Source organism: Sphaerodactylus townsendi, linkage group LG11 (assembly GCF_021028975.2).
Source record: "Sphaerodactylus townsendi isolate TG3544 linkage group LG11, MPM_Stown_v2.3, whole genome shotgun sequence".
Taxonomy (NCBI): Eukaryota; Metazoa; Chordata; class Lepidosauria; order Squamata; family Sphaerodactylidae; genus Sphaerodactylus; species Sphaerodactylus townsendi.
The window spans coordinates 72511783-72534439 of record NC_059435.1 but is presented as its reverse complement, the minus strand read 5'-3'; the positions used below and the strand labels follow the sequence as shown (position 1 = coordinate 72534439).

At 48.3% G+C, this 22657-nt stretch overlaps 2 protein-coding genes across 2 annotated transcripts in view; one reads left to right on the top strand and one right to left on the bottom strand.

Annotated features, from left to right (window-relative positions):
* The window catches only part of LOC125440942 (villin-1-like), a 33135-nt gene extending 24270 nt beyond the window's left edge, over window positions 1–8865 (top strand). Inside the window, 4 exon segments of the mRNA XM_048511124.1 lie at window positions 1551–1739; window positions 2736–2804; window positions 6373–6639; window positions 8067–8865. Of these exon segments, the coding sequence (XP_048367081.1) occupies window positions 1551–1739; window positions 2736–2804; window positions 6373–6639; window positions 8067–8180 (639 nt within the window). The 3' untranslated portion in view covers window positions 8181–8865.
* Window positions 8866–17189: 8324 nt separating this feature from the next.
* PLCD1 (phospholipase C delta 1) overlaps window positions 17190–22657 on the bottom strand; it is a 160135-nt gene continuing 154667 nt past the window's right edge. Inside the window, 5 exon segments of the mRNA XM_048511360.1 lie at window positions 17190–18181; window positions 18183–18205; window positions 19922–20021; window positions 20024–20073; window positions 22409–22541. Of these exon segments, the coding sequence (XP_048367317.1) occupies window positions 18110–18181; window positions 18183–18205; window positions 19922–20021; window positions 20024–20073; window positions 22409–22541 (378 nt within the window). The 3' untranslated portion in view covers window positions 17190–18109.

The following is a 22657-nucleotide window of genomic DNA, read 5'->3' as shown; positions in this document are numbered from 1 at the left end:
GGCTTTCACGGCCGGAATCACTGGGGTGCTGTGTGGTTTCCGGGATGTACGGCCGTGTTCTAGCAGCATTCTCTCCTGACATTTCGCCTGCATCTGTGGCTGGCATCTTCAGAGGATCTGATAGTAGGAAAGGAAAGCAAGTGGAGTACATATACCTGTAAGTAAAGGTCAATAGGTGAGGGCATCTGAATAGGAGTGGCCTGGCAAGTGAGTAACAATGAAGTGTAGCACGTGAGTAACAATGGAGTTAGCGAGGTCAATGCTACATGCTACACTTCATTGTTACTCACTTGCCAAGCCACTTCTATTCAGATGCCCTCACCTTTTGACCTTTACTCACAGGTATATATACTCCACTTGCTTTCCTTTCCTACTATCAGATCCTCTGAAGATGCCAGCCACAGATGCAGGCGAAACGTCAGGAGAGAATGCTGCTAGAACACGGCCATACAGCCCGGAAACCACACAGCACCCCAGTAAAGAGTGTCCTAGGTCAGTTTTGCAGCAGTGTGATGACATCACTTCTGGCACGCACTGGAAGTGACATCATTGCATTTCTGGGGGCACTTTGGCATGTTGGGCAAAAATTCGACAGCAGGGGTCATTTTTATCCTGGAGTTTTGTCCAAATAGCAGAGGTTCCTGGCAACCTTCTGACATCGCTTCTCGTGTGTTCCAATTGCTCATGCGGCAGACTTCTCGTGTATGCCAATTGCATGCAGCAGACTTAGCCTCTTTTGGAGGCTGTTGGTCCCCTGTTGGCCTATTGATCAGTGCTGGGGTGGAGGGTCCCAACATAGGAGACCCCCACCTCCCAGTGGACACCAGGCAAGCTTATTCAGGATTCACATTGAATTCACCCTTCCCAAATTGGGTGTCAAAGGTCTGAATTCAGTTTTCGCAACGTGTAGTTACAGCAAACCTGACGGTGCCCCCTACTGGCAAAACTGTTAAATCAAATCTATTGCTATTCCCTTCTCTCAGTAAACCAAAACAGTACCCCTTTCCCAGTGGTGGGATCCAAAAATTTTAGTAACAGATTCCCTCGCCAGCCCCCCCTCAGCAAAGGGGGCAGAGACGTACCTAGGCAAACCTGAGCCCTGGGCAAAACCTGAGTTGGATGCCCCCCCATAAGCAGCCACCCCACCACGACCCCCCATTTTTTTTTTTGCACCAGGTCATTTCTAAATCATCATCACATTATAGAAAATGCCCCAACTCACAAATCTGAACACAGCAATGGTGAAACACACAGGTTCTTTGATAGAGACTGGTGAGATAAAAGGTACAAAAGGCTGAGAATCAGTGAATTGCGGTACCTGAAAGGGATTCACCCAGTTCAGGGAGTTACATTATTAGTCGCAATTGCTATATGGAACCTTCACGTTCAAAGGCAGGATGCCTCTCAGGGAGGCGAGGGCGAGGAGATGGGAAAGCGGACCCCATTAGTAACCCCCTCTCAGCACACACAAATAATTAGTAACCCGCTCTCAGGAACTGGTGAGAACTTGCTGGATCCCACCTCTGCCCTTTCCTTTTGTTTTCTTTTAGATTTTCCTTTGGGTCGGCAAGGCTGCCAACAACTACGAAAAGAGCGAGTCTGTTTCTGCGGCCAGCGAGTATCTGAAGACCCACCCGGCAGGGAGAGATTTAGCAACGCCCATCATCATGGTGAAGCAAGGTCACGAGCCGCTCAACTTCACCGGCTGGTTTGCTGCCTGGGATCCGTACAAGTGGAGCGTGAGTAGCTGCAATGTCCGTGGCCCCCGTTCAGGCGCAGAACTACTGCATGTGGAAATCTGCGGGCATCTCCAGTCAAGCGTGGTGCAGTGGTTAAGAGCAGGTGGATTCTAATCTGGAGGAACCGGGTTTGATTCCCAGCTCTGCCGCTTGAGCTGTGGAGGCTTCTCTGGGGAATTCAGATTACCGTATATACTCGCACATAAGCCGAGTTTTTCAGCCCATTTTCCGGGCTGAAAAATGCCCCCCTCGGCTTATATGTGAGTCACGGAGGCTGCCCAGCTGGCTGGGGAAGAGGGGAGATCTTCGTGAGAGACCTCCGAGAGACCTCCGTGCAAGAGAGGCGCCCAAGCCATGCCCTGAACCTTTGTGTGGGGGGGGGGGGCAGTATCCAAATCCAATAAACAAAACTAAGATGCTGCATTTTCCACCCTCAGCTTATACGCGAGTCAATAAGTTTCCCAGATTTTGGTGGTAAATATAGGTGCCTCGGCTTATACACGGGTCGGCTTATACACAAGTATATACGGTAGCCTGTACACTCCAACACACACCAGTTGGGTGACCTTGGGCTAGTCACAGCTTCTCGGAGCTCTCTCAGCCCCACCCACCTCACAGGGTGTTTGTTGTGAGGGGGGAAGGGCAAGGAGATTGTCAGCCCCTTTGAGTCTCCAACAGAAGAGAAAGGGGGGATATAAATCCAAACTCTTCTTCTTCTCCACCTGAGTGACAGAGGCTTATCCAGTGAACCAGATGTGTTTCTGCACTCCTACATTCCTGCTGGGTGTCGTTGGGCCAGTCACTGTTCTCTCAGAACTCTCTCAGTCCCACCTGCCTCACAAGGTGTCTGTTGTGCAAGGGAAGTCTGCGAGCCACTTGGAGGCTGCTTATAGTTGAGAAAAGCGAGATATAAATCCAAACTCTTCTCTTCTTCAGGACTGTGGGTCGCCTGAGCTTTTTGCTCACATATCTGATCATTGCTTTCTTTCCTTTCAGGACGGCAAGTCTTACGAGGAGCTGAAGACAAGCTTAGGGGATGTCTTGGCTATTTCGGAGATCACAGTGGTGAGTGGCCCTCTGCGTGTGGAAATCGTGGCCTTTGCGGGGCTCAGAGAGGGCTTCTCTGCTTTACGTATTTCTCCCATCATGTTGTATTGGTGTCTGTTTTCAAAATCCCAGAAGCACCCTCGGTTTAATCAAGATTAGGGAGCCTGGCATTCCCTTTTAGACATACACAGATGCCCAACCCTCTAAAACTGTAGCACTGTGTTTTATCTATCTATCTATCTATCTATCTATCTATCTATCTATCTATCTATCTATCTATCTATCTATCTATCTATCTATCTATCTATCTATCTATCTATCTATCTATCTATCTATCTATCTATCTATCTATCTATCTATCTATTGTTTAGATTTGTAGACCGCCCCATCCCCTAGGGTGTACAACAACATCAAAATAGATCCAGTTTATAACAAAATAATTACATATATTAAAATCCATTAAAACCATTAAGACAGCGGTCAATACAATAATAACAGGCGTCCCATAACCCAATCTTTTTTTTTTTAAAGGTGTCTGTGGCCGGAGTCTGTAAAAATCACTGTTACAATTTAATTCTAACAAAAAGCAGGAAATCCCTTTAAAGTTGTATATGGGTTTGGACCAGGGTATTTGAAGGACTGTCTTAAGATCAGAGACAGAGGCCTCGTGACTGTCTTATCAATCAAAGAAGCGCATAGGGCGGGTACGTGAGACGGCCTATTCAGTGGCAGCCCCACAATCATATATTTAGCCATTTATTTTCTGTGAACAGCTTCCCCTGGCCCCCTCACCTTTGATCTTCAGAGGATGGCTGGATATTATTTTATTTAAGGGGGATATTTGATTAATTCCCTCACAATCCTAAATTGTGACTACGTTTTTTACCTCTTTTATCCATTCTGTTTTATTAATTTGATCGAGGCTGTGAAGCCACCTTGAGCTCTGCGAAGAAGAAAACTGGCTAATAAATATTTTCATGGAATGAATAAAATGCCTCCAGAGTTATCTGCCAGCGTAACCACTATCTGTGGGTTCTGTGGGGCAGAACTTGGAATGAGTTTGCAACAACACATTTTAAAAAACAAAATGGTTTACTTTCTTAACATATAACATCAAACATCAACATTTAACGTCACACTGCAAGGTCCTGTTCCGGTTTCATTTCAAGTCCTTCTAGTTCAGTGATGGTGAACCTTTTTGAGACCGAGTGCCCAAATTGCAACCCAAATGCCACTTATTTATCGCAGAGTGCCAACCCGGCAATTTAACCTGAATGCTGAGGTTTTCGTTTAGAAAAAACTGGTTGGCTCCCTCTTCCTCTTCCCCACCCTCTCGAGCAGGTGCCAGTCTGCTCTAGCCTCCAGCAAGTCCCGCAGGCACCATTCTGTGCCTCTCTAGCATCTCTGCCTCCTCTGTGCCCCCCCTTGGGCATTAGCCCCCGGACCATAGGCACCAGGCCCGCCAGCCGAGTCCTCCCTGATCACCGCAATGCGCACACATCGTGCTCAGTGACCCAGGCCAGCCTAGATGTGTGTGTGTGTGTGTGTGTGTGTGTGTGTGTGTGTGTGTGTGTGTGTGTGTGTGTGTGTGTGTGTGTGTGTGTGTGTGTGTGTGTGTGTGAGGGTGATTTTCCTTCTCATTTCCACGATGATGAACTCTGTGTGTAATGCGTGCTCCACAGAGAGAGCTCCGAGTGCCACCCTCTGGCACCCGTGCCATAAGAAGGCGTCTACGGCCATCATCTGTTCTAGAAGTTACAGTCTTCTGATATTGCCAAGTCCATTACTTCTTCCTGCAAAGTGGGTTGGCTCCTGAAGACTCCGCGAAGGGCTTTGTTATTGTACAAGATTCCAACATGGGATGAAGGTTTCCAGGAGAACTTCCTGCAACCCATTACAAAATTAATTAAAAAAAAAAAAAACCCCCCTTAACAAGTGTGTGTTAAGGGCTTATGCACCAAGGGTTGGGTCTTCAAACTATGGCCCTCCAGATGTTCATGGACTACAATTCCCATCAGCCCCTGCCAGCATGGTCAAGTGGTAGGGCTCATGGAAATTGTAGTCTCTGAACATCTTCGCAAGTGGGTTGGCTCCTGAAGACTCCAAGGGCTGGGTGAACAGGATTCAACATGATGAAGGTTTCCAGGAGAACTCTCACCCATTACAAACACAAAAAGAAACCCTTAACAAGGTGTTAATGGCTTATACAAACTAAGGTCCGAGTCTGGTAGCCTCGTCTCCTCCAAACTACATGAGCTCTGCAGCCTCTTGCTGCTTTGAGTCTCCACCCCTTTCTGGGTCAACCCATTCTGAGCATGGGGGTTCCACCAGCAGATTTAACAATTTTCTGAGAAAGACTGGCGGCAGCATTAAAATGTATCTGCTGACTTCATTTTCTCCTTCACGGGGAACCAAAGTGGCTGATGACATTCTCCCCTTCTCCATTTCGTCCCCACAATAACCCTGTGAGGTAGGTTAGGTTGAGTGTCCATAACCAGCACCAGTGTTAGAATGTATTAAGAATTTCTGTTTTGAGAGGAATTTATCCTCTTAACCCAAGTTTGGGACTTGTGACAGGCTGTGCCCAGTAAGTGGTATTATGGATTGGGAAGGGACTGCTTACAATGTTCACCCCACACATTCTGATCCTCTGCCCTTTGAAACCTCCACGCCCAGCAACCTTGCTTTCTAGAGGAAGAAGTGAGAGAGGCAAACTGCTGCCGACTATACTCTGTTCCACATAAAGATGTTAGTAGATTGTATATTCCTCCACCACAGAATGAAGCATGCCAGACCTTCTTTGTTATAGAATATTCCGCCTGGGTCCTAGTGCCTCCCTAGTCCTGTTTCCCCCATCCGTTTGATAATAAAAACACATTTTGGCATAAATGCTCTAGTATCAAAGTACCATGTTCAATAATAACAATTTAACAAAGGGAGTGAATTAAAATTACTAATAATGCTCATATCTTACAATACTAGAACCAGGGGGCATTCATTGAAAATGCTGGGGGGAAGAATTAGGACTAATTAAAAGGAAACACTTCCTCACGCAACGTATGATTGGTGTTTGGAATATGCTGCCACAGGAGGTGGTGATGGCCACTCACCTGGATAGCTTTAAAAAGGGCTTGGACAGATTTATGGAGGAGAAGTCGATTTATGGCTACCAATCTTGATCCTCCTTGATCTGAGGTTGCAAATGCCTTAGCAGACCAGGTGCTCAGGAGGAGGAGCCGCAGCAGGCCATTGCTTTCACCTCCTGCATGTGAGCTCCCAAAGGCACCTGGTGGACCACTGCAAGTAGCAGAGAGCTGGACTAGATGGACTCTGGTCTGATCCAGCAGGCTAGTTCTTATGTTCTTATATCTGTTGGGGACTATATTCGAATGCGGAAGCAAACAATTTTTTCAACTACTGCACCTCACCTGATCGAACTAACATCTTTATGTGAAACAGAGTGTAGCAACAACCACCCAAACTTGTGGACCTCTGGACATGACCAGGAACTCTCTTGTACGTGATTTTTCCCCGTATCTGAAATGCCAACCCCCCCAGTTCAAAGGTGTTCCTTTTATTTTGACAGGACCTGAAAAATGCCAACTTGCATAGCAATAAAACCAACAGCAATCCAATTCCCAAGCAGACTCCAAATCCAGCCAGTTCGGGGCCTAAACAGAGTCCACAGACACACCAACCCCAGCCCAGCAGCAACGGTGACAACGGCATCATTTGCAGCAATAACAACACCCCTGCGCTAGAGACTCTTGGAAATGATGCCTACCCTCGAGAGTTGCTGATCAACAAGGCGATGGACGACCTGCCAGAAGGGGTGGACCCCACCAAGAAAGAGGTAAAGAGGTTTCCTCGACATCTTTGCGTGTGGCGATACTAGGCCAGACCTGGGCATTATACGGCCCGCGGGCCACATCCGGCCCGCCGGATGACCCTGACTGGCCCCCCTGCTGTGCTGGGGAGCGAGGCGCCTTTGAAAGCCCCGCAGAAGCCGGTTGCCTTGGCTGCCGGCTTCTGCGGGGCTTTCAAAAGCGCCTCGCCCCCCTGCCTTTTGGCCCGGTCCTCCACAATATTTTCTGTTTCTTATGCGGCCCCATGGAAAAAATAATTGCCCACCCCTGTACTAGGCCTTTTGTTTCCTTGATCTGTTTCTATGTGCTTAGACATGTAGATAACTAGGCTGACCCTGCTTGGTACTCCGGAAGGGAGGGGGAAATAGCAGGAGACTATCGCTGCCTTGGTCTTGGGATACTTGTCTTTGAAAACAAAATCTTTCACACCTCATTTTCTCACAGTCTCTGGGAAGTTGGGAGTTCAGGGGAATCAAAGAAGGGAAGAAGAAGAGTTTGGATTTATATCCCACCTTTTTCTCATGTAAGGAGACTCAAAGGAGCTTACAAACTCCTTTCCCTCCCCGTCCCCCAACAAACACCCTGTGAGGTGGGTGGGGCTGAGAGAGCTCAGAAGAACTGTGACTAGCCCAAGGCCACCCGGCCGGCATGTGTTGGACTGCACAAGCTAATCTAGTTGACCAGATAAGTCTCCACAGCTCAAGTGGCAGAGCGGGGAATCAGACCTGGTTCTCCAAATTAGAGTGCACCTGCTCTTAACCACTACACCACGCTGGTTCTCTGGCGGAATAAATATGACTGTAAAAGCCAAGATCGCCAGAACTGGTTTTCTGAAGCTGAGTCCTTGATTTCAACTCAATAAAGGCGACTGATCCTGTATCCAGAGTCCACTTATTGATTATTGGTCCAAGACCTGACAAAGAGGGGGAGGAGGAGGAGGAGGAGGAGAAGGAGAAGAAGAAGAAGAGTTTGGATTTATATCCCCCCTTTCTCTCCTGCAGGAGACTCAAAGGGGCATACAATCTCCTTGCCCTTCCCCCCTCACATCAAACACCCTGTGAGATAGGTGGGGCTGAGAGAGCTCCGAGAAGGGCTTACAAGGGGTTTTCCATTGCCTTCCTTTGTAGAGTCTCCCTTGGTGGTCTCCCATCAAAATATTAACCCTGCTTAGTTTCCAAGATCTGATAAGGTCAGACTATACCATACCACCTTCCCTCATTCATCAGAAGGACAATGTATTTGCAATGAAAGCTGCCTCCACATATGTCCGGCGTAAACATGAATGCCAGTTCCAGAACTTTCCTGCATTTCTGAGATTCGCCACAGCCCGTCTGTGATGCTTTCTGCTGATTCCTGTCCTGGCGGGTCCCTTCCTCCATGTTTCTAATCCCCCTTCCTCCGCCTCTCTTCCCAGTACTACCTGTCTGATGCCGATTTCTGCGACATCTTCGGGAAAACCAAGGAGGAGTTCTACCAGATGCCCAAGTGGAAACAACAGAACGAAAAGAAGCAATTTGGACTCTTTTGAGCCAAAGACGACCTCAACCGCTCGGAACTCGTTTCAGGGACACCTGACGGGGAGGAAGGAAGAGCTGCCCGTTTCGGAGGCTCTCGAGCCTCTCCCTCCCCCCCAAAACAAGAAAATGACTTTGAAAATAATCGTCCTGGAATCAGTGCTGTTAAAAAGAATGGCCAATTCATTCCTTTCCCCGCTCCACTGCAAAACAGCAACTTGGTTTTCTTCCAGTTCATATTATTTATGTCTGTGCCAAGGAATTAGGGGAGATTTCTGTGCCTTAGGAGTCTAGGGAATTTAGCATGAGGATTCAGAGGCTGGCTGTGTTGGAAGTGAAAGCAGGGGTGTACCGCCCACGAGGGCATGTGGTGACACATGTCCCCTGGTGCGCGCCATCTAATCACATAGGGGGGCGCTGGGGCTGGGCCATGTTCACCGGCTCGGGGCAATAGGCCAGGGTGCCGTTGCCAGCTCCAGGCGGTAGACCTTGGCGCCTTGCTGGCTTCGGTCAGTAAAACTGGGCACTGTCGCCAGCCTGGTGCTCCTCCATAAGATCAGCAGGTGGCTCGATCTCTCCCCCCCTCCCCTCGTATCTAGGGAAAATGGACCCCAGGGGCGGGAAACTCAGATTTTGCCCCAGGCTCCACTTTCCCTAGATCAGTGATGGCGAACCTTTTCGAGACCGAGTGCCCAAACTGCCACCCAGAACCCATTTATCTATTGCAAAGTGCCAACAAGGCAATTTAACCCGAATACCCGAAAAAACGGTTGGCTCCGAGGCGGGTGTTACTCGGGAGTAAGCTTGGTGGTAGTCGGTGACTTTGTTTTGAAGCAACCGTGCAACTCATCCAACGGGTGAATCACAACCCTATGAGGGTTTACTCAGAAGCAAACCCCATTGCCAGCAACTGAGCTTACTCCCTGATAAAGGATTGCGCTTTAGTTCTTCGCATGAAAATCAGTGGGGTTTAACAGCGCTTAACAGGGTTACCTACACTGCTTCCCCAAAACTAGGTCTTAGGTTTAATGCTAATGATCGGGCCCAGCGGCCCAGGCCAGCCAAGATGTGTGGGGGGGCGACTCTGTGCGTGCCCACAGAGAGGGCTCTGAGTGCCACCTCTGGCACTCGTGCCATAGGTTCGCCACCACTGCCCTAGATACACCTCTGAGTGAAAGGATTTGGGTTAGGGTCCTACTTTGGGTTAGGGTCCTAGGGGCTAACTCTTGCCTCTCTAACAGTTTGGGAAGGAAATCCCTAATTCAGTCCCGAGTGCCGGAGAAGCCAACTACTTTTCCTCTGTCTGCCTGGAAGGGAATGCCCAAGTCTTTCATCACCAGCCCCTTCTAAAACGAGTCGAGATGCCAAACGCTGGGGACCACAGTGAAGGGCTGTCACCATCTGGCTCACCTGCCTTCAGGTTGCCAACCCCCAGGGGGTAGCTGGGGATTTCCTGGGCTCACAAATGATCTCTGGGCAATAAAGACCAGCTCCCTTGGAGAAAATGGCTGCTTGGGATGGTGAACTCAGTGGCATTACAACCCATTGAAGTTCCCTCTCCTGAAATCTCACCTTCCTCATGCTCCACCTCCAAAATTTCTGTCCCAACCTGGAGCTTGCCATCCTATCCCTTGAGCACCGGTAGCTTTTTGGCCAGCTGTGATTTGTAATGAAATGGGGGTTTCAATTGACCCGCTTTGATCCAGCAAAGCGGGGTGGTTGTTTTTCATACATCGGGGTACCAAGGTTCAGAAAATGGGAAGGCACCTATTGCCAGGATTGTAGGGGAAAGATGAACTGCACTAACTCTTAATTGCAAGATCGCCCAGGTTGCTTTGTCAGGGTTATGGGAGGATGCATTTCAGACTCCAGTTTGAGACCTGGCTTCCCGATAATGGGCCTTTCCCCACTTTTCCCTCTACCCCCGTCGCTGCGCGCTACTCACTGTGCGCGTCATTTCTGGCGCGCATCCTGGCATCCCCACGGCCCCACGCTCTGCGCCGGATCGTCAAAAGGCGCCGTTTTCTCCAGCGCCAGGAATGACGCGCGCTGAGGGGGCGCGACAGTGGCAGCGTCGGGGCGGCTGCGTTGTCGCCGCCCCTGAGTGGGGAGTGCCCCGGGACCCTGCACTGCTCGAGGAGAGTAGCGCGGGGCTTAAGGTAAGTGGGGAAAGGCCCAATAAGTAGAAAATGAATAATGCACGGTGTGGTGGCACCGGTGGTTTCTCGCATTATCCTGCCAGAACCAGTAGGAAGCCCGAGGAAGAACGAGAGCGACTCTCGTGGCATTTCGGGGTGAAAAGATTTGGAGTTTCACTTATGGGAAAAATCTTGCCGTCATTCAGAGCTGTGACAGTGGTCCCCTAATCATTGGCACCTTTGAACTGCGACTGGCTGGACTTGAACTCGGGGCCCTCTGTGTGAACATCCTGAATTCTTCTGCCCCCTGCAGCTTTGGCTCCATGTTCTGCTCATCTCTTTTTATTGCCCATGTCAGGCAAAATGGGAGGATTCTCTCGCAAGGAAGGTGTCGCTATGCCTTTATCCTCAAGGGGTTGTTTTGGGTACTCCTTTCACTCCCCCCCCCCCCACACACACATTTTGGATGATTAGAATAAGCATAACTCTTCCCCCCTATTTTTGCAGGGGCATTGTACATAAGAACATAAGAACTAGCCTGCTGGATCAGACCAGAGTCCATCTAGTACAGCTCTCTGCTCCTCGCAGTGGCCCACCAGGTGCCTTGGGGAGCGCACAGGCAGGATGTGAAAGCAATGGCCTTCTGCGGCTGCTGCTCCCGATCACCTGGACTGTTAAGGCATTTGCAACCTCAGATCAAGGAGGATCAAGATTGGTAGCCATAGATCGACTTCTCCTGCATAAATCTGTCCAAGCCCTTTTTAAAGCTATCCAGGTTAGTGGCCATCACCACCTCCTGTGGCAGCATATTCCAAACACCCATCACACGTTGCGTGAAGAAGTGTTTCCTTTTAATTAGTCCTAATTCTTCCCCCCAGCATTTTCAACGGATGCCCCCTGGTTCTAGTATTGTGAGAAAGAGAGAAAAAATTATCTCTGTAACCCCTGGAGTCCCCACGGGCCAGATTCAAAGTCTAGGGTAATTCTAATAAACTCAAAATATAAATCCAACGTATTAAAATACAACAGAAAGCATTTGGGGAAACATCCCCTCCACAGTCCTTTGCAGAAGCTACAGACAGCCCTGTGTGTTCTTGAGGCCACGTCTGGAGCAGAGTCCCAAAGAATCCTTCTTGCCATAGCAGGAACTTTTCCTGGAAAGACCCTTGGTCAATGCCCTAGAAGCAATTCCCCTTTTCTCCTGGCAAGACGAGGTGGGGCAACTCTGAACTAGGGGGCTTGAAGAGCGCAGCTGTGGCAAACGCTGCTCTTTCCTATTCCCAGTTACTGCTGCTCTGAAGAAGGGTTGCTCACTCTGATTCACTCTGTTCATTTCATGTCCGTGCCATGATTTCAAAATAAACAACCCATAATTGCATATGGATTCATCCATTGATGTTGTCAGCACTTTATCCAGAGGTGGGATCCAGCAGGTTCTCACCAGTTCCCGAGAGTGGGTTACTAATTATTTGTGTGTGCCGAGAGGGGGGTTACTAATTGGGTCTGCTTTTCCGTTAGAAATTCCATTAGGTCCAAAAATCATAAAGTCCTGTTGTTTCCTATGTGGCTGGTTAGCGAAGGTAGAAAACGGGAGATAATTCTCTCTGTTGGGCTGTTTTAAAAACATGTTTTAGAAATATGGTAAAGTTCCTGGTTTAAGGAAATTATCCTTTTGATTTCTAGAAACAAAATTAAGTATTTGACAGGCAGTCAATTAGAGGAGAAGTAGTTGTTCCTGTTGGCAGTAGACGATAGGACTTGCTGTAATGAGTTTAAATTATGGACAGAAAGATACCAGCTGGAAATTAGGAACTTTTTTTTTACAGTCAGAGTTTTTTACAGTAACAGAGAAATTATTAATGCCCCGCCCCCGGAATGCCCGGCCACGCCCCTGTCATGCCCCGCCCAGCCCCATTGGCGCTACGCCACTGTTTGAATCCCACCACCATGGGAACCTGTTACTAAAATTTTTGGATCCCACCACTGACTTTATCACCTTGGGTAATCCGAGACAGAAGGTTGTTAAGAAAGGGATATCAAAGGTGTTTTTTTGAACTGGCAAAATAGGCAGTGCTTCCCCTCTGTTGAAATATGTGCGACATCTCCCTCAACCTTGTTTCTTTGTTCTTAAAGAGAGCGAGTTCATTAGAGGGAATGCAGGAAAGTTCAATTCAATTCAATTCAAAGACCTTTATTAGGCATCAAGAGAAAATACAGATAAAACTGTGCAGTAGTATGATCCAGAGTTTAACGGAGTAAAACAACTGCTCATATGGGTCCTGTGTGGTTTCCGGGCTGTATGGCCGTGTTCTAGCAGCATTCTCTCCTGACGTTTTGCCTGCATCTGTGGCTGGCATCTTCAGAGGATCTTCTTCAGAGGATCCTCTGAAGATGCCAGCCACAGATGCAGGCGAAACGTCAGGAGAGAATGCTGCTAGAACACAGCCATACAGCCCGGAAACCACACAGCACCCAAGTGATTCCGGCCGTGAAAGCCTTCGACAACTGCTCATAGTTCATACAGTACAAACTTCAAGAAAATAAGTGAATAGAAGGAGAGCCAGAGACTTATTTCACATTATCGAGCAGGAACTTGGCCGCCATTTTCAACTGCCTGTTCAAGAGGCGGTTCAATTTGGAATATGGGGGGGCACAAGTAAGTCGGTGTTGAAAAAAACAAGCCAGGTCTGAGATCTATGAATTTTGGGCAGACTAATAGAACATGCTCCAAAGATTCCTCAGAGGTTGAGCAATATGGACATGTACGCTTTTTCTGTGAGTGTGCCATGAATCTCTCCGGGGAGAAGGTAAGAGGGAATGTGTTTGTTCTTGCTCTGGTGAATAACCACCTAGACTTAGGGTCGAGCAAGATGTTTAAGTAAGCAGCTGTCCTGCAGATCCCGGGCATGATTTCAAAGTGAAGGGGGGAAAACAGGCTCCTTGCTTTGCTAACAAGGAGTTGATGTTCCTGGTGGAATAGCAGTTCCTTGATACGGTGGCGCAGATCGCTGGGGGGAAGCATAAGGAGCTGGTCCCAAGAGAAACCCAGGGAGGAGATCTTAAGCTTGATGTGGGCCCACCAGGTAGATGACTGGAGTTCAGAGATGGGAGCAGCGAATGAGGCTGTTAGGGTCACTGAAAAAACAAAGCCGGATCCAGAATTTAAGGGTGAGGCAGTGTCCAGTTATGGGGAGACAGACATGGCAGTTCAAAGTCAGTGTGGTACAGCGGTTAGACCATGAGTTCTGTGTTCAAATCCCACCCACCCCCCAGTGAGAGTGACCTCGGACTGTTCACTCTTGCTCAGCTGAAACCTACTTTGCAAGATTGTTGTAAAAATAAAACACAGAGAGGAAAACTGTATGCTGCTCCTTGGAAGGAGATGAGTATAAAATGGAGAAGGAAAATGCTATGCCTGGAGCTGGACTTAATATTCTAGACGAAAGACCGGATCCTGATTTTACCAGACCTGCTCCAGCCCGCTTTCAGGACTTTTGCAGGTATGTGGCATATATATACTTTGCATTAAAACTCCGCCAATCTTCAGCCCATTTCCTCGTCCACCACAAACCACCCAACCCATTTGCATTCGTGAACTGGTTGTCGGACAGACGCAGAAAAAAAGAGGAAAAGACGACATAGCAAATAGATTTTTTTGGTCTTTTTAATCTGAATCATGACAAAAATATATTATTCCTATCGTACTAGCGTTTTTCTACCTCTGCGGCTTGGTACGACATTTAAAAAAACAACAACAGCACAGTATAAATATAAATTTGATTCCCGCTCCCTCTCTAGAACTATAGCATTTTTAGGTTTTAACCACATCACGATTGTCACTGTACACAGAGGGACTAAGTTGGTAACAATTAGAAAGGCCTGATTTCCAAGTTGTCCCACAGGTGACTAGACTACCTGTTTCCTCACGGTACCCCTGATAAAAAGCGGTGATATTAACTTTTAACTGTGCCAAGTTAGGGCTGGAGACAGTGAAGAGAAGGGGAAAACGGCTTCAAAATAGGGTTACCCGCTCTGGGGAAGGAAATTCTTGAAGATCTGGGGGGGGGGGTGAGGATTGGGGAGGGCAGAGTTTGGGGTGGAGCGCGGTATAATATCATCGAGCAGTGGTGGCGAACCTTTGGCACTCCAGATGTTATGGACTACAATTCCCATCAGCCCCTGCCAGCATGGCCAATTGGCCATACTGGCAGGGGCTGATGGGAATTGTAGTCCATAACATCTAGAGTGCCAAAGGTTCGCCACCACGGTCATAGAGGCCCCACTCTGAAGCAGCCCATTTCTTCAGGGGAACTGATTTTGGTTGTCTGGAGATCGCTTGTAATAGCGGGAGACCTCCCAGCGGCACCTGCAGGTAGGCAACCCTACTTTGAAAGAGGGGTGAGCAAATCTTTTGGCCTGAGGGTCACTGCCAGGTCTCTGCATGCTGTTCTGGGCGGCGAGTTGGATTTTCCTATTTCCAGCACCTCCTGGTGCTGGAATTGGGAAGCGCTAGCCTCCAGCTCAGAGTTCTCAAAAGAGTTGCAGCCTCTTCGCCCATTCTTGCTATTCTTAATGGCCCTGGAGCTGTTTGACAACCTTTGGAGAGCATCAGCTTAGTAGCCAATGCTCCGGTCAAATTACTAAGCATCTTAAGAACCGGAAGGAAAGCCTCGAGGCACGGAATATTGGCCTCAGCTCCCCAGTGGGCCCACCTCTGCTTCAAAACGACAACCTCCGGCCGTCTTTTTACCACGAGAAAGAAAAAAAAGGGTGTTTTTTATATTTTTAAAAAGGAAAAACCAAGCAAGAACTTCATAAATTTTACAAAGTTCTTCTTCAAAGACATCAATATTTTCATTGAGCAACATGACCGACGAGAGGTTTCACAAATGGGTTTTAAGGCCAAAGCTGACGTCGGCTTTGCTCTCGAGGTGGTAGATTCAGGCACGACGGTTTGAACAGCCCTTAAGTCACGCAAAGCAACCTGGTTCAACCACGGAGCCACAGCGGCTGGCCATCCCGGTCCTAGTAAGCGGGACTGTTTGCATATACCAGCACTAAAAGTAGCCATTGTATAAGAAAACTAGCTGAATTGCGGATCCATGATTGGAGATCGCTTGGGACGGGGGCTGGCGGGGGGGTGTCTTACTAATGGAAAGTGCAACCCAGTCTCAGTCGAATTATGGCAAACTCAGAGGGTTTTCAAGGCAGGAGGCAAACAGGCTATTGCCTGCCCCTGCATAGCAGCCCCAGACTTCCTTGGTGTTCTTTCATGTAACTAATACATGGGAGCAGCAGTGGCGTAGTGGCTAAGAGCAGTGGCTAAAAGCAGGTGCACTCTGATCTGGAGGAACCGGGTTTGATTCCCCTCTCTGCCACTTGAGTTGTGGAGGCTTATCTGGGGAATTCAGAGTAGCCTGTACACTCCCACACACGCCAGCTGGGTGACCTTGGGCTAGTCCCAGCTTCTCGGAGCTCTCTCAGCCCTACCCACCTCACAGGGTGTTTGTTGTGAGGGGGAAGGGCCAGGGGATTGTAAGCCCCTTTGAGTCTCCTGCAGGAGAGAAAGGAGGGGTATAAATCCAAACTCTTCTCTTCTTCTTCTCTTCTAATAACCAGGACTAACCAGTGGTAGGATTCAAATAATTTAACAACCGGTTCCGAAAGGACTCAGTGGTGGAATTACAACCATTCTCTGAACGAGACAAAAAAATAGCTACCGGTTCTACCGAATAGGTGCGAATAGACTGGATCCCACCACTGGGACTAACCCTGCCTAGCTTTTGAGATCTGGTCAGAGCTAAGAAAGGAAGCCAACAGCAGCTAGGTGGATAACTGGACAACTTCATTTCAACATGATCATCCGCATCCTTTTGCTTGACCCTCTTGACTCAGTACTGGGTTGGACGCTGCTAGTTTTTCTGTTGATAAAAGAAGAGGCGCCCTGTAGGACCAAAAAAGGCTACACTGGGAATCACCAGATTCTCATAGGAAGAGTTTGTGCAAGATGGAGGCTCTGTTGGGAAGAACTGGGTAAGATGGAGTGGGGCAGCTGATAGGATTCGAACCCCTAACCCCCACCTTCTTCAACTGGGAGCTGCAGATCCTGTCTGCAGAAGAGACCCACTTTGCTGTTTTTACAAAGCTGAGGATCGAGCGCTCTTGAATCTCACCAAATCAGTCTTCCCGCTTTTGAGTTCGCTACGATCTTGGGAGAGATCAAGGAAACCCAAGCATGTTTTTGGAGCCGGTCGGGTGAGATTGGATTTGATGAAGAGAAGCCCCCCCAGCGCCTATAAATTGAGTGCCACTCAGCAGAAAACAGTGGCGTAGGTGGTTAAGAGCTCGTGTATCTAATCTGGAGGAACCGGGTTTGATTCCCAGCTCTGCTGTCTGAGCTATGGAGGCTTATCTGGGGAATTCAGCTTAGCCTGTGCACTCCCCACACACCCAGCTGGGTGACCTTGGGCTAGTCACACAGCTTCTGGGAGTTCTCTCAGGCCCCACCCACCTCACACCAGGGTGTTTGTTGTGAGGGGAAGGGGGCAAGGAAGCCCTTTGGAGTCTCTCCTGCAGGAGGGAAAGGGGGATATAAATCCAAACTCTTCTTCTTCTTCTAATTAGTTACGGTTTGATAAAATGTGAAATCCTTGTAGTTTAAAATCACCTTCTGTGGCTGAGTCTGCGTCAAAAAGATCATTTGGTTCAAAACGACTAGCATTTTCTGACTACGGGCAACACAAAGTGGTCTGAATCCTGCCAAAGTGAAGCACATTTTAAGATTTTAGGAGACGGAACATGTTAAATTGCATGTACTCGATGACGTGGACCTGCGTATGTGGGCTGCAGTGCGGCTCATGGATAAAGAGGGCTCATGTGGTGGAATTCCTTCACTTAAAATTTTATACAATGCAATAGCAGTCTAATACCCAGGCTCCAGTCGGGCGGTTTTGCCATTTCTCTGAAAGTTTCTAGTTCTCGTTTTTTCATGGAAAATTTCAAACACAAAGCATGCCTAAAAGGTGTTAAGTAGGTCATTCACTAAGAAAAATTGTATCGCTTCAAAAATTGGAATGTTACAGCAATTTTACAAATTGGGGATTTTAGAAAGTTAGGATAAATAGGATAAATCTATATGGGCAGAAATGGGAAAAAGGCCTTCCCATTTGTGTACCTCTTTAAAATGAAATGGAAATGGTTCAAGGAGTACGAAAATAGGGGTGTGACTATAAGACTGCCCCGCCCCTTCCTTTCTTCCATCTATACATTTTTTTTTAGTACGGACATGTATTACCAGACAAAAAGCCCCAAACAGGCAGGTCTTCATCAGCTATACAACGGAGAACATAAACTGGTGGATAAGATCTGAGAGTTCAAACCTCAAATGTAATCCAGGAAATTCTGCGCCCCATCACTACAGTCTAGCTATACTCCCCTTGAGCATGTTTCTGAAAAGTGGTGCCTTTTCAACGTTTTAACTCTTTAGTGCACCTGAGTCCCTTGAGAGATCGTAGCACCCCCCCCCCCCCCCCCCCCCGGCCCTCACACGATCTGGAAAAACGCAACCCCCTTTAAATAAGTTTTGTGCAGTGATTGTCAGACCTAAATGCACCAAGTTCTGTTTGTACATTTAAGCGGGTGGATTGAACTGCTTCGGTCACATCTTGGGTCTTTAAGGATCCTGCAGAGGCTGGAAAGTAGGGTGGAGTTCAGAGTCTTTCCTTCCAGCCTAGGAGTCCAAGTTCCTTTGGAACACGAAGACAGAGAGATTCCTGGAGCGGCCGGAGAAGATGGCCGCATTTCCACTAAACGTCCCGAATACTGATATGCACAAACAGTGTGGCGGATCGGTGATACCGGCTCCCGCTCTTCGGGCCAGGAGATAGATATGTGTCGGTAGCCTTTTAAGAAAAGAGAACAAAACATCACACACATTCCAAGTTGCGGAGCACTTTCTGTGTAGCTCTGCCCTGGGAGTGGACGTGAGCCCCACTGCGGTCTGGCCCCCCGGCCTGGCTGATGCAGGTTTGCTTGCAGCAGCCTTACACAGAAAAAAGATAAAGGAGAAGAGGGGGGAATTGCCCTGTCTCCCCCAGGAAGGGTATTCAACCTCCACATTGGGCCTGGAGAACCCTAGAATTACAGGGCGGCTTCAAATGACAGAGATGTGTTCGCCTGGAGAAAATGGCTGCTTTCGAAAGTGGACTCTATGACATCATATCCTGCTGAAGCCCCTCCCCTTCCCAAATCCCGCCCTTTCCAGGCTCCAACCTCCAAATCTCCAGGAATTTCCCAACCTGGACCTGGGAACCCAACTGTCAGCCTTTTTGATATGTGTCAAGCAGTGGTGGGATCCAAAAAATTTAGTAACAGGTTTCCATGGTGGTGGGATTCAAACTGGTAATGGTGAAGCCGCCAATGGGGCTGGGCTGGCAAATTCCCACGGGCATTGGTTGGGCATTCCTCAAGGGCATTCCTGGGCAGGGTTGTGGCAAGGACACAGCTGCTGTGCTGGTCCTCAAGGCGAACTAATGCACGTTAGGGCGAAGAGGCTGCCACGCATCACCGGGTGCACCTCCTGCCTCGGCACTGCTTCAAGTTCTGTAAGCGCCACTGCTGAGAGGAGGGTGTAACTAAGGCAAAAAATCACGTGGCAAAATCACCGACCAGTAACCCTCTGGGCACAATACACAAATAATTAGTGTAACCTACTCGAACCTGTGAGAACTCTGGTTTATCCCACCTTCTGGTGCCTAAGCAGCACTTTGAGGGGGGGGGGGCTGTTGAGGTTCCATTGGCGCTCCAGGGTATCATGGACTGTTGAAACCAAAATCACAACCCCACAACCCTTCTTGTAGCCTGCTTCCTTGACTCTCTTTCCCCATCTGGGGCTAGAAACTGTGGGTTATTTTGTGCACTTCCTGCTTCACATGCATCATCGAAAGTGGGTTTTCCTGCAGCTGCCTCCATTTAGTGCAAGGGAAGTTTCCTGCTAGGGAAGCTGCCAGTCGCTAATCTACACAACCACCCTGCTAATCTGCTATTTGCCCGCCTTTCCTTTCCATGCAATCTTCCTTTTTTGGGCGGGGGGGTGTGCATCTTCAGTCTATCGATAATTCAACAGACCATGTCAGTGTCTCTGGTCTATTGAATTATAAGTAGTGTTAAAGGAAGAAAAATAGCGTGGCTTGAAGAGCTGCTGGGTGCAAGAAAACCCACAGGAAGAGAAAAGCATCCTGATTCTCTTCGCAGGGAAAGCGAAGTGGGAGGAAAAGTCACGCTTGGCCAGGTTTTGAAAACTGTGGGCTCACCCTGACAGTACATAGCATGAATCCCTGCTGTGGGCATTCAACCTTCCAAAACAGTGGCTCATATAGCAACGTGGGGGTGGGGGTGTGTGTAGGTAGGCAGCACTTACCTCTGCACAAGTTAATGTCTGGAGGAATTTTAATTCAGGAAAAAAATTGCCTCCGCTATTAGAATCTGGGGAAACCGGTCGCCACAACATGGGATGCTTTGAAGAGATGCCTGCTTGAAGGCCCTTCAGGTTGGTCTCGTGATGGGAATTGGCTCCACCCACCCCCTGTTACTTCTTAGACAGGGCAGCAAAGCCTTACCTTGCTTCAGACTCGTGAAGGGGGCTGTGAACTGCCCAATGAAATCGTTTTTGGTGGACGTGTCAAAATCTTCCACCATGAAACGAACCAGAGCGCAGCTTTGGGAACGTCGATTTGGAATTCAAAGGTTTCGTTCCAGTTTGGGTTAAAACCTGGATGAAGGAGGAAAGGAAGGTCAGGGGGGGATTGAAGAAGAAGAAGAAGAAGAAGAAGGAGGAGGAGGAGGAGGAGGAGGAGGAGTTTGGATTTATATCCCCCCTTTCTCTCCTGCAGGAGACTCAAAGGGGCTTACAATCTCCTTGCCCTTCCCCCTCACAACAAACACCCTGTGAGGTAGGTGGGGCTGAGAGAGGAGCTCCGCAGGAAGCTGTGACTAGCCCAAGGTCACCCAGCTGGCGTGTGTGGGAGTGCACAGGCTAATCTGAATTCCCCCAGAGAAGCTCTCCACAGCTCAGGGCGGCAGAGCTGGGAATCAATCCCGGTTCCTCCAGATTAGATACACGAGCTCTTAACCTCCTACACCACTGCTGCTCCTGAAAAGACTAAGAAGCATACACAGAGAAGACAAACTGACTCCAGGTGTTGTATGAGTGCATATATGTAAAGGGAAAGAGACTTTTCCTTGTGGGCCCACCAAATCAATGATTCCTCTCCACATCCCCCAATGTTCCGAGATGCCATAATCACAGGAGAGATGGCACCATAGGCCCATGCGCACGGTTTTAAACTAAGAATGTACTGTCAAAGGCTCTCCTGGCCAGAACTAACTGGACGTTGTGGGTTTTTCAGGCTGGGTGGTCATGGTCTCTTTCCGCACAAACCTTGTAAAACATTTTGAGGCAGGAAATAAAACGTTTCCTCCATGGAGTACCACATTGGTTTTTTTCCTCTCTTATGTTCCGAAAACATTTTATTTCCAGCCTCAAAATGGTTTAGTTATAGGAAGTTAATTACTAGGTTCTTTCAGTTAAAGAGGAATTCATAGTTGTTCTTCATCAATCCCTGCCAGTATGATGCTGGCAGGGGATGATGGGAACTGTAGTCCATGACATCTGGAGGGCCGCGAGTTTGACACCTGTGGTTTAGGCGAATCTCCTTTTAAAACGATTCTTTGGTTGAAATGCTTTCAAAACATCTTCGGTTGCTGTGTGACCTGTTTACGATGTTTTCAGGGCCTCTCTGCCATCCCGGAATTTCCTGCTCAATGCCATTTTCTGAGTGCACTTCACTCCCCCTTGCCTGTTTGTTTTTCATCATTTCTGGGGGTTGGGGGGCAGTCTTTGAAGTATCGATTATATGAGCTACAGAGAATCACTGCCTGAAGCAATGAAGCATCGATTCAACAACTGACTCCCCCCAAAAAGGGGAAAAAAAAAGAACATAAGAACAAGCCAGCTGGATCAGACCAGAGTCCATCTAGTCCAGCTCTCTGCTACTCGCAGTGGCCCACCAGGTGCCTTCTTGGGAGCCTACATGCAGGATGTGAAAGCAATGGCCTTGCATGTGCTGCTTGCTCCGAGCACCTGGACTGTTGAGGCATTTGGCAATCTCTGTGATCAAAGAGGGATCAAGATTGGTAGCCACAGAAATCGACTTCTCCTCCATAAATCCGCTGTCCAAGTCCCCTTTCTCAAGCTAATAATCCACATAGGTGAGTGGCCATCACCACCTCCTGTGGCAGCATATTCCAAACACCAACTCACTACACGCTATGAAGAAGTGTTTCCTTTTTTATTAGTCCTAATTCTTTTCCCCCAGCAGCATTTCAATGGATGCCCCTGGTTCTAGGTATTGTGAGAAAGAGAGAAAAATTTCTCTCTGCCAACATTTTCTACCCCATGCATAATTTTGAGTAGACTTCAATCCTCTTATCCCCCCTCAGCCATCTCTCTCCAAACTAAAGAGTCTCCAAACGCTGCAGCCTCTCTCTCATAAGGAAGGCTGTGCTCCAGTCCTTCCTCTCAATCATCCCTCAATTGCTCTTTTTTCTGCACTTTTTCTATCTCTTCGATATCCTTTTTGAGATGTGGCGACCAGAACTGAACACAGGACTCCAAGTGCGGTCGCACCACGGCTTTATATAAGGCAGCCATGAATCATTTCGAGGGAGTGAGTGAGGACAAGTATCATGGTAAAGGGTGGGGAGTGAAAATGTTTTATGAACATTTTAAATCCTTTGTACAGAAAGGGCCACGGTCTGGTAGTTTTCGTTCCAAACATTTCATTCACATCTTCTTGGCTGGTCATTAATTTTCACAGGTTTCCATGACATGCTCTGAAGATGCTAGCCGCAGACACGGGGGAAACATTAGGAGAGCCCTATTTGTCCTTCTCTTCAGTCTTTCAAGATTGAAAGGAAATGAGATGAGAAGCCAGGTTAGCTGTTCACCCCAGGGTGCAACAGGATCTCTGGGAGAGAGTGGGGGGGGGGGGGATTGAGGCTTCAAATGAACCCCCTCCCCTTGTTCACTGAATATTCCGTCTTACCATTGTTGTCGATAACTCTGGTCTGTTTCTTGTCGTTGTCCCGCTGGACACCATAGATTTCAACAATCACCCTTGGATCAACAATGGAGTTTTTGCCTTTGTTCACCTTGGGCAGCTGCTGACCGGAGATTACCTGTAAAAGGCGCACCAAAAATAGTTACCGGTTTGTCAGTTTTCAGAGGACAGTAGAAGAGCTAGATTTGAGTCCAGAAGCACATTAGAGACCTACAAAATCTCCAGGGCAGAGGT